The sequence below is a fragment of the Salvia hispanica genome, chromosome 1, assembly GCF_023119035.1.
Source record: "Salvia hispanica cultivar TCC Black 2014 chromosome 1, UniMelb_Shisp_WGS_1.0, whole genome shotgun sequence".
Classification (NCBI taxonomy): domain Eukaryota; kingdom Viridiplantae; phylum Streptophyta; class Magnoliopsida; order Lamiales; family Lamiaceae; genus Salvia; species Salvia hispanica.
In genome coordinates this window covers 32503000-32521967 of record NC_062965.1, presented here as the reverse complement: position 1 = coordinate 32521967, position 18968 = coordinate 32503000, and the positions used below count along the sequence as shown (strand labels likewise).

At 36.1% G+C, this 18968-nt stretch overlaps 1 protein-coding gene and 1 non-coding gene across 2 annotated transcripts; both read left to right on the top strand.

Moving 5' to 3' along the window:
* The first annotated feature begins 1290 nt into the window (after window positions 1-1290).
* On the top strand, window positions 1291-2016 carry LOC125194574. Its single transcript, XM_048092836.1, has 2 exons — window positions 1291-1591; window positions 1802-2016. Exons 1-2 carry the CDS (start codon window positions 1291-1293, stop codon window positions 2014-2016), a joined length of 516 nt encoding a protein of 171 aa, XP_047948793.1.
* A 1530-nt stretch (window positions 2017-3546) lies between these two features.
* Window positions 3547-3679, top strand: LOC125202890. The gene has a single exon (XR_007173226.1). It is a non-coding gene; the product is annotated as a small nucleolar RNA Z247 (small nucleolar RNA).
* Window positions 3680-18968: the final 15289 nt, after the last annotated feature.

The window sequence follows — 18968 nt, the reverse complement described above, 5'->3', positions numbered from 1 at the left end:
ATATATGCATCCCATATACATCAATTGTTTCCCCTTTCACTCAATCTAAATGCATGAGGGCTCAAGAACACCGACTAATCGGTTAGATGAGAAAAGATTAATATAAAAATACCTTTTCTCGATAGAACAAACGGTAGAAACAAAGTAGAATCTTGATTCTTCAATAATTCTTGAGGCTTCAACTTGAATTCTTCTCAAAAGATGAAGAAATCTTGGAGAAAAGTAGAAGAAAATTTGGGAGAGAGTGGGAGAGAAAGTGGCGTGAATTTTGAGAGAGAGGGAGGCGTGATTTTTGATTCTAGGTTTAGGGTTTCACTCTTATTTATAGAGTGCAAAATATAATATCTTTAATTAACTAAATTAAAGATTTGAAAGATATGGTAGAGTGTAGTTGGCGTGATTTTTGGTAGAGAATAATAGGAATTTTCGAATTCCATGCTATTTAATTAGCATGTGATTAATTTGGTATTTCACGGAGTAGAATAAAATATCACGGAGTAGAATAAAAATAATAATCTCCCCAATTAAGTAGGGAAAGTGGCGTGAATATTGATTCTCTACAAGGAATCAATTTCAAATATTATTTAAAATAAGATATGACAAGATCTCCTTAGATATGGTAAGATATGCTAGGATATTTGAATTTATTTATGAAAAAGAATAAACAAGGGATCAAATAATATAATAAAATAATCCCTTCTCCCATAATATAGGAGATTTTCGAAAATCATAAGGGCCGAAAATTTCAATAAATAAGGAATAACCAGACTTTGAATTTAATTTAAATAATTATCCCAAGCAATAATTAAATCTAAGAAAAACAGGATTTCTTTCCAATAAATAGGAGGGTCGAAAATTCCATGTGAATAAATAATGCTCCTATTTAATTCTCACTCATCCCTTAGGAAAATAATTCACCACTATATTATTTCACCCCGCATCAAAATATTCGCATATTCACATCACAAATCCACCATTCTAATTTCACCTCCACTTCACATTTGTCCAACGACTTTGACCATTCCACGGCCATGTCATATTTCCCACAATATTGACTATTCAATAGCCACACCATATATTCAACAAGCTTGACTATTCAACTCCAATATGCAATTAGGTCACAAGAGTCATGCAATAATTACTCATAATTTAATCCACATATATCATAGCATTAAAAGCATTTAATGCAAAAATTTTCACGTCTAAAAAAAATTAGGGTTTGAAAAAGTGGGATGTTACAGCCAGAGACTGCCAGATATGCACGGTGCGGTGCACAGTTTCCCAGGGATGATGGGCAGCATTGATTGCATGTATTGGGAGTGGAAAAACTGCCCGGTGGCGTGGAAAGGCCAGTTCACTACTGGTTTCAAAAGCAATCATCCTTCAATGATCCTGGAAGTCGTTGCTGACTACCGTTTGTGGATCTGGCATGCGTATTTCGGTGTTGCAGGTTCGAACATCGACATCAACGTTCTGCAGTCGTCGCCTATCTTCAATGATGAGTGCCGGGGAGAGGGTCCAGAGATCAGTTTCGTAGAAAACGGCACGCAGTATCGCATGGAATACTATTTGGCAGATGGAATATACCCTCGTTGGCCCGTATTCGTCAAGACACTTCGCCAACCGGCTGGAGCGAGGGGATAATATTTTGCGCGAAAACAAGAGGCCGCTAGTAAAGATGTTGAGCGAGCTTTTGGTGTGCTCCAAGCGCGATGAGTACGCTGCCCGACACGAGTTTGGCACGAAGATTATGTCGCGAATATTATGTTAGCATGTATCATATTGCACAATATGATAATAGAAGATGAAGGATTTGCTGCAGAACGTTGGGCACCGGAAGATGGTGCAAGTTCAAGTCACGGCGTTGCCTCCGCGCCGATACAGATGGGTGTACCACGTAGTAATGAATATCTGATCCAACGTTTCGCTGATATACGCAGGAGCACAGCACATGACCAACTCCAGGTCGATTTGATTGAAGAGGTCTGGGCACGTAGGGGAGGCGGCGTAGCGTGAAGAACATGTGTGATTTTCCGTAGATCAAATTTTCGTTGTAATTTTCCCCTTACTTTAATCCGACGAAAATTTAGTTTTCAATTTTAATTTGTTTTATTAGCCGTTTTTATCTAATTATTTTTAGTCCGATTATTTTAATTGTAATTGAATTAAAATATACAACAAATAAAATAAAGTGAAATGTGGCTAAAAAAAAGTGTCCATTATTGCTGCGGAAACTTTTTTTTATGCCCGTGGACAAATAAAAAGTGGCTATGGACAAAAAACGTAAAAGTGTCCAGCCAAAGTGTCCATCCTATTGTGGATGCTCTTATGCAAGTATTTGGAAATGTATCTGAATATAGGTCAATTGATGTACATAGTACATTCTTACTTACTTTCCTTTTTTTCATTTTGCATTGAGTTAGTTTTCATAAAAGCAAACTTACAACACAACAATAAGTCTATAAAATACTTAAAGTGCATAAAATTAAGGGAGAAAACCATGCAAATGTGATTCACATTAATAATTACCATATTTACATTTTATATAGAAAAAGTGTAAATATACATTTTCAAAATTGAATAAGATATACCTTCTCACATACCCTTCTGTTAGCACACAATCTTCAAAGCATGAGAGCCATGATACACAAAGCCTTGTGTGCTCTGTCACAAATGCAACCAAACAAAGATGTCTACATGGAAGTGAAACTTGCAGCTTTGAATGCATTGATCCAGCTTATCTCAACAAAGTTACTCCAAAGGATAAGGTGGAATGTAAGAAGCTCGTAACTGATAAGAGCTGAGCTTTATAACTGATATAAACTTGCATCCTTTTGTATTATGTATTTAGTGATTGTAACTTCCCTTTCTGGATCCTTCGATCAGTTTGTATAAAGCTGATTTCCTTCATGTAATATGCCATCAAAAAGTGAATAAAAAAAATCTCTCTTTTCAAAGAGCATTTTTCGTCTTTTCCTAACATGGTATCACTCGCCTAGGTTCTGATCCTTTCCCACCTCCCTCATTTCTTGTCCCTGCTTTATCTCTTTTTCTCTAATGGCTTCCAGCACTGAATCTGATTTCATCTCCCCTCCCTTATCCTCTGTGATTCCTTCTTCCACTCCATTCTTCTCCAACACTCCTCCTCTCTCTATAAAGCTCACTCCCAACAACTTTCTCATATGGCACCAACAAATTTTGGCAACCGTTGCAGGCTATGGCCTTGAAGGATATCTCTCCGGCAATCAAGAAATTCCTCCTCCTCTCATCGAAGGTACTGATTCGTCTCCATCTCAAGTGAATCCCGCTTTTCTGGCTTGGATACAAGGCTCTCTCTCGGAAAGCACTATGATTCTTATCGTTGGACTCAAGTCCAGTAAGGACATTTGGGAAACTATTGAGTCGAGCTTCGCCAGCCAATCAAAAGCTAAAGTCATGCACTACAAGCTACAACTCCAAACCTTCAAGAGGAACAACCTCTCGATGCAAGAATATCTCTACAAAATCAAGTCTTTCTGCGACCTTCTCAGCTCTGCCGGTTGTATTGTCTCTGAAGAGGATCATATTCTTCATATCCTTACTGGTCTTGGCTTCGAGTATGATCCCGTTATGGTCACGGTCACCTCGAGGGGTAGTTGGACTGTTCCAGACGTGAGCGCCCTCTTGTTGAGCTTTGAATCGCGACATGAGGCTGCTCGCTCTTCCTCAATCAACACTGACGGTTCTCCTTCAGCTCATATTGCATACACCACTCCTCGCAATGATAATAGACCCCCTATGCCTAGAAATAATGGTCGCTTCTCTAACTTTCGCGGAGGGCGTGGTCGTGGCAGAATTAATAATGGTCGCCTTACTTGCCAACTCTGCCATAAACCGGGACACTCCGCGGACCGCTGTTGGAATAGGTTCGATCAAGGCTTCTCTCCTCAAGCTAATTCCAGGCCTCTTCTCCGTACTCCCAACTTTCAGCAATCAGCTCCTTCTGCTAATCTGGTTCATTCCCGACCACATCATGGATATCAGATTCCACCTCGTTCTCAACCTGCCTCATCTCATCCACCTTCTGAGTTGAACCTTGATGCTTCATCCATCACCTCATGGTATTCTGATTCTGGTGCTACAAACCACGTCTCAAATGACTTCACCACTCTCAACACAGCCACCGAATATCAAGGAGGTAACTCTCTTCTTTTAGGCAATGGTGTTGGCATCAACATTGCTCGCATTGGCAGCTCTCATTTTAAATCATCTCCTCATCCTGCATCGAAATCTCTTTTTCTCCATAATCTTCTTCATGTTCCCCATATCTCTAAAAATCTTTTAAGTGTTTCTCAATTTGCACTTGATAATGATGTTTTCTTTGAGTTTCACTCCAACTTTTGCCTTGTCAAGGACCGAGCCACCAAACTAGTAATCCTCAAGGGCACGCTTGAGAACGGACTCTATCACTTCCATCTTCACAAAGTCAAGTCCTCCATGTCTTCCTTTAACTCTCATTCCCAACAACATAAGAGCAGCTCCTGTGTTTCTGATAGCTCATCATCCTCAAGTTATCTTGCTATTTTTTCAACTTCTGTTATTTCATCTTTAGATGTTTGGCATAAGCGCCTTGGCCATAGCGCCTTTGATATGGTTGAACGTACCCTCAAGAGTTGTAATATTTCTTATAAATCAATAAAATCAAGTGTGCTTTGCCATCCTTGTTGCAATGCAAAGAGCCATAGACTCCCATATCCCAATTCTAACACCTCATATACTGCTCCTCTTCAGCTAATTCACACAGATTTATGGGGACCATCTCCTGTAAAATCCCGTAATGGCTTTTCATACTACATCACTTTCATCGATCAATTTATAAGATTCTCTTGGATCTATTTTTTGGAAGCTAAAAGTGAAGTAGAGGGAGTTTTCAAAAACTTCAAAGCTGCTGTTGAGAACCAATTTAATCTTAAAATTAAAATGGTTCAAAGTGATTGGGGTGGGGAATATAGGAGCCTTACAAAGTTCTTCCATGATTCTGGAATCCATCACAGATTATCTTTCCCCTACACTCCCCAGCAAAACGGCTTAGTTGAAAGGAAGAATAGACATGTTGTAGAGATGGGATTAGCCATGCTAGCTCAGTCTGGCTTACCCTCAATACATTGGGATGATGCATTCTCTTCAGCCATTTATATCATAAATCGACTCCCTACAAAAACTCTCAACTTCAACTCTCCCTTTGAGATTCTACATCATTCCAAGCCTAACTATAATAACATGAGAGTTTTCGGTTGCCTCTGCTATCCATTCTTGAGACCATACAATCACCACAAATTAGAGTTTAGATCATCCCCTGCTACATTTCTTGGCTATAGCAGCAATCACAAAGGTTACAAGGTTCTCCTTGACAATGGGAAGGTTATCATATCATGGGATGTGATTTTTAATGAATCAACTTTTCCTCACCTATCCAAATCCTCTCCATCTTCCTAGTTATCTCATTCTCCGTCCTTCACTCCTCTCACAGTTCTCTCTAATCCACCACCAAATCTGGCACCATCTTCTTCCTCCTCTCTGTCTTCCTCAGCATCACCTATTCCCCTTATCCCTCCTTCCCCCTCCAATGAATCATCTTCTACCTCAACTTCTCCCTCGGTGCCCCTTGTTTATCCTTCCCCCTCTGATGATACATCATCTCCATCAGCTAACTCTTCTCTCAATGCTCATGAACCTCCTTCATCTTCCTCTGATCACTCTACTTGTGCATCTCCTCCATCCAATCAAAATAAAGTTGTTGGTCATCCAATGGTGACTCGTCCTAAAGCTGGCATTTTCAAGCCCAAGGCTCTTCTTGTTCTTCTCCCTCACTCTTCTCTCCCTAGGTCCGCCATGGCAGCCCTTTTAATTCCAGTTTGGAAACAGGCGATGCTCGATGAATTTCTAGCCCTCTTGCTAAACAAAACATGGATACTAACCATACTTCCTCTGGAAAAAAATATTCTTGGTTGTTCTTGGATTTTCAGATTAAAAAAGCTTGCAGATGGTAGCATTGCTCGGCACAAGGCTCGCCTCGTGGCTCAAGGTTTCTCTCAAGAGCCGGGATTCGACTACACCGAAACATTTAGCCCGTTTGTTAAACCCACAACAATCCGGCTAATTCTTTCTATTGTTGTCTCTGCTGGCTGGAAAATTACACACTTGGATGTGAACAACGTTTTCTTTCATGGTGATTTAGAGGAAGAAATCTACATGAAGCAGCCCCTCGGCTTCGAACAGGGTGGCCCTCACCTTGTTTGCAAACTCAACAAAGCCATCTACGGCTTAAAACAAGCTTCACGCTCTTGGTTCGTCACTGTACAAGCTGCACTTTTGTCTCTTGGCTTCACCCAATCCATGGCCGACACTTCACTCTTCTTCCGCTCACGTGGTTCAGAGGTTACTTATCTTCTCATCTATGTTGATGATATGTTGATAACAGGCACCTCTCCTTCTGTTATCAGCCAGGTCATCGATTGTCTAAGCAAGCAGTTTTCTCTTAAAGACTTGGGTGAAGTTACTCACTTCCTCGGTGTTGATGTTGCACGTACTAAACATGGTCTACACCTGAGCCAAGGTGCTTACATCCGAGACATTCTTGATAGAGTTAAAATGCAGGACGCTAAAGGCTGTCCAACTCCCATGCTTGCCAACCTTAAATTATCTAAAAATGATGCGAATCCCACCATTGATGGAAAACTCTACAGGAGCACGGTTGGTGCTTTGCAGTATGCTACCCTCACACGGCCAGAAATCAGCTATTCGGTGAACAAAGTCAGCCAATTTATGGCTTCTCCATTGGATACTCACTGGAAAGCAGTCAAGCGCATTTTGCGCTACCTTGCCAGCTCAGTTGACTACGGACTCCATGTGCAACCGTCTAATTCTTCTTTGACTGCCTTCTCTGACTCGGATTGGGCCTCTGATCTTGATGATCGTCGCTCAGTCTCTGGCTACTGTGTTTTTTATGGCAAGAATCTGATTTCTTGGTGCTCGAAGAAGCAACCAATCGTCTCACGTTCCAGCACTGAGGCTGAATATCGAAGCCTTGCTCAGACTGTTTGTGCAGTTCAATGGGTTTCATCTTTACTTCATGAACTTGGTATTCGATGCTCTTCTACCCCTTTCATTTGGGTCGACAACATTAGTATGATTGCATTAGCAAGTAATCCGGTTCTTCATGCACGCTCCAAGCATATTGAGTTGGATATCCACTTCGTCCGAGATAAAGTTCGTGCTAAGATGATTGACCTTCGTCATGTCCCTTCCTCTGATCAAACGGCTGATATTCTCACCAAACCTCTATCGTACCAATTCTTCTCACGCCTTCGGAATAAGTTGGGCATTTATCCTCGGTCTATGCTCGAATTGAGAGGGGATGTTAGCACACAATCTTCAAAGCATGAGAGCCATGATACACAAAGCCTTGTGTGCTCTATCACAAATGCAACCAAACAAAGATGTCTACATGGAAGTGAAACTTGCAACTTTGAATGCATTGATCCAGCTCATCTCAACAAAGTTACTTCAAAGGATAAGGTGGAATGTAAGCAGCTCGTAACTGATAAGAGCTGAGCTTTATAACTGATATAAACTTGCATCCTTTTGTATTCTGTATTTAGTGATTGTAACTTCCCTTTCTGAATCCTTCGATCAGTTTGTATAAAGCTGATTTCCTTCATGTAATATGCCATCAAAAAGTGAATAAAAAAAATCTCTCTTTTCAAATTTTTCGTCTTTTCCTAACACCTTCTTATTTAAAAAAGAGTTTTCACCCAAAAAATCATATATATTTATTACATCTCTTGATCTCTCTGCTCATTCCTTCCCTTATTTAAAAAGAGTTTTAAATATAACAATTATTTCTTTTTAACTCTCTGTTCATCCCTTCCCTTAAAAACATTTTCTTAGGCAATAAAATACAAATAGACCCTTTTCCACAAAAACCAAACGATAGACACCCAAAACGAATAGTTATGGGTATTCAATGGGGCTCCTTCCATTAATATCTTTACAACGAAACGCGGCTACAACTGATAACACGTTCACTTCAATTAATTAATAAGTTCGAAAATTCAAACCACCTTCAATGAGTGGTTGAGTTAAGCAAAACTAAAATATCTCAACTCTTAACAAATTAATTTTGTAAATGATAAAAGTTTATATGAGTTCTCCCTTACTATAAAGTCCAAAAAATATGGTTATTGACTTATTATATAAAAACATTAGTATTTTGTTAAAATAAATTATTCTTATAATTAATTAAAAAAATTTGTACCCACTAAAGCATTATTTTTCTTCTCGCTGACGAGATAAAGTATGAATCAAACAACATGCAATTTGGATATGAAAATCTAGATTTGTACTATACATTTTCTAGTTTAAATGGAGTAATAAAGATTCGATAAATAATTGACTAAAAGAGTTATTAGTATTTCTCCACATGCACACACGTGTAGTGTGTCCATGGGCATGCACGAGTGTTTTTGCACCAATTTTCCTTTATTTATTGGTGGTAGAGAAATATCTTCATATGGATGTTAAGTCATATTCAACTTTATACTAATTATATATTAATATCGTTAGACAATTTTACTTTCCTCATGCAATGATAGACAATAAATACTTCCTTCGTGAATTACTGAATTATACAACTCCAAGAAAAATAAATACTAATCTCAAACATAGTTTAAAATTTGAGTTCATAATCTCAAACAATACATAATACAATAAAATGATCGAATCTTTGTTTATTCTAAATTATGTAGTATGCTGTAAGTACACGGTAACACGGGGATGAAGAAAATGCTTGAGAGACTAGAGTATAACCTTTTTATTTATCTTTTTTAGTTTGACCACGAGTGTACTAAACCTGTCTTCACTAATTAAAACCGAAAGTCTTCCAGCTAGTGGCAGAGTTTGAACTCGTAACCTCAACTCAAGGTCACCGTAGCTCCCGCTGCCAAGTCACTAGAACCTGTTGGTAACGTTTTTAATATTTTTAATTGGAAAATCAACAGCATTTGCTCCATATTCTTTTATGTTGTGAGACTAGTTGAATTAATTTTATATTGATCGAGAATAAAAATAAAAGTATTGGGAGACATAAGAGAAAAGATAAGAGAAAAGGTAAGGAAAACTAAGATTCTACTCCCTCCGTCCCGCTTAAGATGACACGTTTTCTTTTTTAGTTTGTCCCAACTAAGATGACACATTTCCTTTTTTGGTAACTTCCTCTCTCCAATTAATACACTCAACCACTTTTTCCCACTCATATTAAAATATTCATCTTTCTTTATCTCTCTACTTTAATACTTACACTCACCGTCTCTCTCTCCAATCAAACACTTTAACCAGTAACTCCTAAAACCCCGTGCCGACTAAGCAATGTGTCATCTTAGCCGGGACGGAGGGAGTATTACACAATAATTTGATGCTCTCAGCCTATCATCTTAGGGAATGGGGCGTCATATAACTGTAGTTGAATGAATAAAAATTAGTATTATTATTTTCGAATATGCCTATTACTATTTATCAACATGCTCTCAGAATATTGGGCTTTTAGCAACATGATCCAATGGACCTTCAGACCTCAGGATAGGGCCATCATACTTGATTACTAGTAGTATTATATATGAGTGATTTTGTTATTTTGTCATTTTATCTATAGTTGTAAATACTACTCCCTTCATTCTATAGTAATGAAGTCATTTTGTTATTTTGTTATGTTTCATAGCGTCATTTCTATTTTTTAATAAAAGTCAACACATTTCTTCTCACTTACTTTACTCTTTATTACTTTATTCCCTCTGCCTTTTTTATTTCTTATACTTAATTTACTTAACACAATTTTTCTTAAATCGCGTTCTGGAAAGAAATGCATACACTGCTCAGGAACGGAGAAAATATCATTTGTGAAACTCACTAATAAATATACGATTTCTATTAGAAGTTAAAAAGTAGCGAAATTGACTACTTAAATGCTCCATTAACATACGTATTTTCCTGTATATTAAATCCAACATTATTTTTTACTATTAATTAAGTACTCCAGCTAACAAAACAGAATGTTGCATACTATTTCTCAGTATTAATTCAAGCGAATCTCGTTTATCAAATTCAAACCTAACAATACATAATTGGCACAAACCTCAAATTCCTTTCCGGGATATATAATGGGATTTGGGCTTACAAGGTTGTTTAAGACTATAGATCAATTTCAAAACGAACACCAATTTTAATGTGTAATTGGTCTATCAAGATATATATCATGTGATTGAAGTAAACTTCCATATTTTAAAAATAGAAACCTTTGAAACGACACAGATTTTAATACATAATTGGTAAAGTAAGAGAGATGATGGAAAAAATTGGTAAAGTAAGAGAGAAAAAGAGAAAAATTGGTAAAGTAAGAGAGAAAAAGAGAAAAATTGGTAAAGTAAGAAAAATGAAGAGAAAAAAATAATAAAATTAATATTAGTGGATTATGAGGTCCACTTTGTTGTAGTGGTATAAATGAAATAAATTTATGTATATGTGTTTAAAATTTTCTTAAAATAGAAAGTTTGAAAGTTTCTATTTTTAAGAGACCGACTAAAATGGAAAGAATTACACTATTTATAAAATATGGAGGTAGTATTATTAGTGTGAAAAGAATTTTCTTATTTAAAATTAATCTAATTTAAAGGACGATCTAAAATGATAAAACTAGTCTAATATTAACGGATGCAGCTACATGAGAGTATATTTTCAATATGTAAATATAATATTTTCCATATTTTGACCACTTTCTTCACTTATAATACTGTATTTCTTAGTCATTACTAATATTAATAATAAGGTCACGTTAGGTGGATAAGATGTGCTAATTTGATACTCCATGTGTATAGAACAAATGCCTGTTAGGGCCACCATGTTAATTTAACTATGATACCACTTTACTAGAGTAAATGGAAAGTGTGATAAATTTATACTAGTACTTTCTAAGATAATTTATACTGTAGCTTTTGTAATAAATTTACCATGAAAACAATTTTTTCTCCAAATTATAGGATATTCACTATAATAAATATATATTCTTTGTCATTTCTGATATAGAATTTTTTTTAATGGTATTTATTCAACTATTTAATTTTTTCACTTTATGAAAAATGTGTAGTCAAATATTTTATGTATTTTCAATAATAATAATATTTATTATTATTATTATTATTATTATTATTATTATTATTATTATTATTATTATTATTATTATTATTATTATTATTATTATTATTATTATTATTATTATTATTATTATTATTATTATTATTATTATTATTACCATACGTAAATGCATATGAATATGTAGGGTAGTGTTATAAAAATAACCAAATCCTAATGCATAATCAAATAATCTATTACGAATGTCATTTTTCAATCGATTTAGTTCAGATGATCATTTTTAGATCGTTTTAGTTCATGCAAGTTCATATCATTCGTATGACTAAAATGATTTTAAAATGATCTAATCTATAATAAAAATCACTTTCGTCTTTTTAATCTCATCCTTCTATTTTTATCTAATGGTTGTGATTTGATTTCTAATCATGTATACAATTTAGTTATTTTCTTATCATTACTCTACTAGGGGTGCACTAGGGTGCCACTATAGTTAAAATAACATCATACCACCAATATCCATTCTTAGATCCGGAAATCCAACGCTCAAGATTTAATTTTGTGAACAGAATTGAGATTGCTGTCTAGTGTATACCGAATTGCTGTCGGGGGCATTTTAGTCATTTCAAACAGATTCAAATTAGGGTTACCCCCAAAAATACCGTCATTCTCCAAATTCGCCTCTCTCTCTCCCCGACTCTCCAAAATCTCCGATTCTCCAAAATCTCATCCCGCGCCTCCAACTCTAAATCCCGCCGCCTCCGCCTCTGCCTCTAAATCCCACCGCCTCCGCCTCTACACCGTGTAACTTCAATTTCCAGCCACGACTATGTTGGGACTACCGCAGCGGAAGACACGGAAAACAAACAGGTCCTTAACGGATCTATTTAGGTGATTATGCATTCGACTCCAATTTAATGCAATAAACATAGATCTATAGATATAATACATCAAAAACACATAATCATGCAATTTGATGTAAATTCGATTGTTACCTCTTCTTGATCCATCATAGGATCGAAGTTGCTAGCTGCACCACCCGGAGATCCTTGGTTTATCGACCGTGAATCTTCCAACCTATTCCCTTGTCCTTGGTTATTCATCCGTGTGAGCGGATCTTGAACAACCAAAATAGTTTTGATGAGATCTAGGAGGAACACTACACCAAACTATCTATCTCGATTCAATTCTATGGATTAGAATGAACAAGACAAGATCAAACCAAAAACCCTAGCTCCCTATTTCTTGGAGGCTCGAAAATCGAGCCAAATGAAGGAGAGAGAGGCCACGCTAGTGGCGGCTAGGGTTAGGGTTGAGAGGTGTGACTTGTGGTGTGCTAGGGTTTCCACATCTCATCATTATTTATGATGGACTTGTTGGGCTAGGATTGGGATCCATGGAATGACTTTAAGTGTTGGGCTCACCCATTAGATAATTAACTAATTAAATCAAATGACCCATGATTTAATATATTATCAATGGAATATTATTTTGTTCCACTAAAGAATAATATTGCACTCCCACTTAAATCACCAAATTACAAATAACTTGGGTCCATTTTATTTTATAATATTTCCCGCGTTTAAGATTATCTTGATCCGTCAATTTAATTCTTTTGTCTGCTATGTGACTAGAATTAAATTAATTCTCCAAAGAGTTTTTCTAGTTTGAAACTTTATTTATTATTCGTGGAATAAATTCCAACTGCGCAGTTTTCTGAATAATAAATTCCTTTTTCAAACACCTCTTGGGGATCACCCCTTAGGGATTTAATCATACCACACTGGGCACACGAATTCTATGAAATAATATTCCAATACCTTCATATTATTCAATTACTACCACCCAAGATATCATGAACTTGAGTTACGTACAAACTCTCACATTGATAAGTCAAAGTGGCGTTTGATTGAATAAATAATATTGATATTAATATCATAGACTAGAAAATACTAAACTTTCTGAAATATATTCTTTCAGTAGATAGCAATAAAGAATACATTTCGAATTAGATCCTTTCAGTGCTTTACCACACCGGTGTTACTAATCTCTTCTTAGGTAAGAGAGAATTATCACAAACACCGCAACCGTACCAATAGGTAGCAAAGCCTATCTAGGTTGTGAATACGTTTTTCTTCTTACTAGATCTGGCCAAGTCCCCTACTGGAAAACTCATGAGGAGATTCATCGAATTTCCCTACTTGACCTTCTTAGTAAAAAGTCTTAGACTTGTTTATTATATTTCAATAATAAACCATTATATTATATTATATATTCTCATAAATAGGTAAACAAGTGGACATGGCGTTTCTCGTATACATGCACAAGCTGACTGTACAAAGGCATGTACGCTCGAAGCATGTTTTAGTATACAAACCCCAACAGGCTACACCGTGAATCGCGCGATTTAGGGCTAATTTCTGGAATTCCGAACGCCTAGAACAAGTAAACGGTGAAAACAGTTCACAAGGCATGTTAATTGGATTCCGTTTAGGGTTGAACGAAATAGGTTTCCAGAATGTTACTTTGTTGTGAATGCAGATTTATGTATGTGTATTATTCATTCAATTGATGCCTTGTTTAATGTTTGGATCTGAGGTTTTAGTCTGTTTTTGGTGATTTTCGAAATTTTATAGCTATTTGCTCCATGTATGAGGGTTTTTTGACACATTGTGACGGACTATTGTGATTTTTTGTCTATTGGATTAAGTATTGTTGTACTCGAAGTGAATTGTTGATTTGGTGATTTGCTTAGTTGGTGATTTGCTTGTATTAATGTATAAAAGGGGTTATGTTACTGCATGATTCATTTTGTGGATGATTTGGATGTTGCTTGAATTGGTGACAATATTTGATTGATATTATTGGTTTAATGCAGTGTAAAGACACATTAAAATGGCAAGAAAAAGAACAAGGTCAGAGGTAGATGAAGAAGAATATAGAAGAGATACAACTGAAGATAAAAATATGAATGAGGAGGAACTAGAAGCTGAAACAAGCACGAGAATAAACACAAATGAAGAACTAAGAGGACCGGAGGAGAAGGTATTATGATAAATCTTGCAGTATTACTTGTTATATATTGCAGTGGGTCATTTATAATAATGCAGTCTTGTTTGTTATATATTGCATTGGTCAATTTAGAATAATGCATCATCATCTTGCAGTTTTGCATGTTAATTGTGGGGATATTTAAATATATATTTATTGGAAGTGTAAAAGTGATATTTGTCAGAGGTATCATTTAATCTATTCAGAATAGAAAACAATGTTCATAACAACTATATAGATTAAATGAACTTTTGCTAATTTTGAATTCTGTTTCAAGTGATATTAGTTATAGCAATTATTGATAATTCATACCTAAACCATGACATGATTAGATACTTATCATTCTACTAGTTAAAATGAGGGACCAACAAATAAGATAATTTATGTCATATTGTTGTGTTGCTTGTTATACATTGCAGTGCAACATTTAAAATAATGCAGTCTTGTTTGTTATAGATTGTAGTGCACCATTTAGGATAATGCATCATCTTGTTGTTTTGCATGCTATATTGTTGTATTGAATGTTATATATTGTTGTATTGTTTGTTATACATTGTAGTGCAGCATTTAGAATAATGCATCATCATCTTGCAGTATTGCTTGTTCTATATTGCAGTCCATCATTTATATTAATGTAGTATTGAAATATATTTTTTTTTGTAGTTTTGGTAAGATTAAACAAGGGTGTGAATGCCCTGCTATTCAGATTAAAGCCAGAAATATTTGAAAATACCATGGAGTATCTAAATGGAAAGCAAAAAAAGGATATAATTGACTTGGGGTTCGGGGCAGTTCTGAATTTCAAGTTAAATCACATACCTCCAAAACTGGGGTTCTGGGTTACATCATACTTCAATCCCATTGCTTGTGGGTTACCTATAGGAGGGCCGGGGATAGAATGCAGGCACATCGACGAAGTTGATGTGCATCTGACGCTTGGTCTTCCTAAAGGAAGGCATCGTATTGAACGGAAACTCAGGAAACATGATTTGTCGTGGATGGAAGCCGTTGCCAAGTCTCTTAAAAAACCAAGAAAAAATATATATGTTGATGACATTTCCATCCTTATGTTGAATGAGGTAGATGGTGGTGACCAATTCAAGAGACTGTTCTTGGTACTCATGGAATATTGTTTTATAGAGACCCCAGCAGATGGACCTGTTATCCCAAAGATCCTACATATCTTGGATGATTTGTCAATCATCCATGACTACAATTGGTGTGAATACGTCATCAATGTTCTCTTAGACGTTCATAACAAATGGCTAAACTCTTCTAGCAGATACTACACTGGTCCAATCGTTTTCCTTGTGGTAAGTGTAACTTTCTTACAATTTTTTTAAAAAAATGCATATAGTAAAGTTTTTTGATGTTATGTGGACAGGATGATAGTAGGAAGACGAACAGTTGAACGACGTTTCCCATCAATTAACATGTGGGAGTTGGAGGCGTTAAAAGCAAGAGAAGCCCTAGAGATCAATGCTGGTGGATTTGGGCTGGGTTACTATGATGACCGAATGCCACAACAACTTTTTGATGATGACAAAGCATTAATCCGAGAGCAAGAGCAACAAATCTTGGATGAGTTGAATGATATGACTGGTCCTTCAACTTCAGCAGAAACAAAGCAGCAACACAACGAGGAAAGAGAAGCAAGGAAATTTACTGCTGATGCCTATCGTGCTGGAAATCTTTTGACTGATGGAATATTCAATTTTGCTGCTACGTTACATGCACCACCGGAGCACGTACGTGAAATGAATAGTTTTAAGGTAGCATCTGCAGCGGGGTTGATAATGCTGACTAATAGAAAGAGAGAGAAGAGACAGATGAAAACAAAAGATCAAGTTGAAACACTTGCACAAAATTTGGATGAGGAGGATCTGCAGAATCCTGACTGGCTGGCAACAATTGAAAAAATGATGAGTGCTCTAGATAAAAAAAATGAATTGGAAAATTATATGCCTAATTGAATTTGTTTGATGATGATGACAGTAAATAAGTTTTTCCTATTGATAACAACATGTGGTTTATTTATATTGTATTTGAAATTTCACTACATTTTTGCAATTGGAGATTGTTCGTAATGATGGTTTTATGGATATGCAGAATGTGCAAGCACCAACAGGCTACGTGCTCATTGAGCCCAACTGCAGCTACTGCAATGAATGAGCCTTCAAAGGATAAAAATGATAGTACATCAGCTCCTGCAGAGGTATGATATACATTGCATAACACAGTTTGAATTTTTGCAGATTACTATATTATATATTTCACATTATAATGCATTTGTGTTTGTGGCTATTGTAGAATGTCTGTCAAGAACCTTCGAAGCCTCCACAAGGAGTGAAACCTGCAGCTTCAAAGGACACGCAAAAGGCTAGTGCTGCATCGAATATGAATGATCTTTCCAAAGAAAAGGATGAACAAGTATATAATGCATCTTGCCAAATTATACTATGCATTCTTAAGTTTAATAATTGTAATATTGTTTGCTGTAATTTTCAACAGGGACAAAAAACAATCTCCACCCGTGACAAGTCAAAACATAAAGTAAGTGATGCAATCAAATCTCCTTATGCTGTGCGTGCAGTTACGATGTCAAACAAACTGACGGGGGATGAGAGGGAACTGTATTTTTGGATGATGAGTACTGAAATCAATGCCACGTATGTTTTGTATGAAATTATTTTTAATACCAAGTGTTTATTCAATGATTGTACAGAATGATAACATCCTACATTTTGTAACAGGGAGCTGATTGTATTCAACATCAACAACTTCAAAATTACTTATGCTCAACTAATGTCAATGCTGCCATATGCAAGGATCCATGTTGCAGTCATAGATGGGTGGAGTTGTTACTTAAATTTGAATGAGAATTTCAAGTCCCGTACATCACATTGTTTCTGTCTACTTTCCCCTCCGTATGTCTCAAACACTTAATGCATATTAGACTTTTCATATGGTTGTCCTAATTCTTATTTTCTTTGGCTGCAGAGTGGTACAGTTGTGGACCCAAAGACTGATTGGAGCAATGATCAGACAAATGAGGTCTTTCATGAAAGAATCATTGATGAGCTCAAGTATATCCAAAACTTCAAATGGGAAAATTACAGTCTGGTAATAAACTATCAATACATTGAACTACAATATGTTTCTTAGTGGAATGCAATTAAATATGCTCATTGTTATGCAACAGGTTTTTTTTCCCTGTATATACAAACGACCACTACTATGTGGTTTGTTTTGATTTCTTGAAAGCAACAATCAGCGTGATAGATAATGTTAGATCAGAAGAAGCTGATGTTGGAGCCAGATATGACGACCAAGTCCATAGGCTGGTAAGCAAACAATGCTATATATGTTATTCTGCAATATACAATATATAAATATACCAATTTAATCAGCTTGACAATTCTTATTTTATAAATTGCAGAAAGATTTCTTTGTCTACACATTGGAGAAAAGTGGTTGTGCTAGCTATAGTCGCATGGTCCAAAAAGCAAATGTGAAGGTTCTTGAAATGAAATGGAGTGCTAAAGAAGACACTACAGATTGTGGCTTGTATGCAATGCGCCATATGGAAACTTATATGGGCATGAAGGTCACTGACTGGAAGTGTGATCTGACAAACAAACAATCAAAGCCTCTGTAGCTTCTTCAAGCCAAATATTGTACAACAATGTTGTATAACAACAACAATAGGGCCTTCAGGTGTGTGTCGAGACTTGCCTCACATTTGTATAAGGAGGAAAAAAAGACAAGACCGATTGATGTGGAGAATATGGTAGCGGAGTACAAGAACAAACCATCTTGGCGTGCCTCACAATGACGATAGGGCCTATGGCTGCTGCAATGATGAATGAATGTTTGAATGTTTGTATGTTTGAATGTTTGAATGACTGTTGCAATGAAGTCTTGGATGTTTGAATGAACTTGTCCTGAAACATTTGGTTTTATAGTTTTATTTTGGGGTAGACAATGTAACTGACTTAATTTGATTTGACTTTTTTATCCATAATTGTTTTGATGGCAGTTACTTATAATATGCTAGCACTTGAAAGCTAATTATGCTTTGGTTGTAGAGAATACTGACTTTCAGGTTGTGTACCACCTAGCTATAGTTTCATTCCATTAAACTACATCAGAAAGAAAAATTGTAACAATAATATGTAAACTGCAACATTGTTGTCGTAACACAGCAACATTCATTGAATAAGACTGCAATATAGTATTGTAAAAATTTGGAATTAAAAAAGATTGAAGTTGGACTATTTACTGAAATGAAAGGCAACTTGGAAACAATAGTATAAAATTAATATTTAATCCTACTGTCTTGTGAAATTAATGAAGTAATAGAAAGAAGCAAATAGTGTGTCTGCACTCGTTTCATTAGACTGCAATATATCTACCCTAATACTGCAATATCTTCTGTATAAGACTGCAACCTGATAATGTAAAAATGAACTAACAATTTTATTTTCCCTTTTGTCGACCACAGTTCCTAGAGTCATGGTGACCAAATTCTCCACATTTTTTACATTGACGCAATGGTTTGCTGTTCAACTTTATAGCCTTTTCCTTCGCGGACACCAAACGGCTTTTAGAATCACTTTTTGAACCTTTGGTGGACACAACTGATGGTGGATGTACTCTAACCACAGCTGGCTTTTCAGCAAAATAGAAATCTTTAACTGGCTTATCCTTGTCTACTGAAGATGGTTCATGGATTCTTG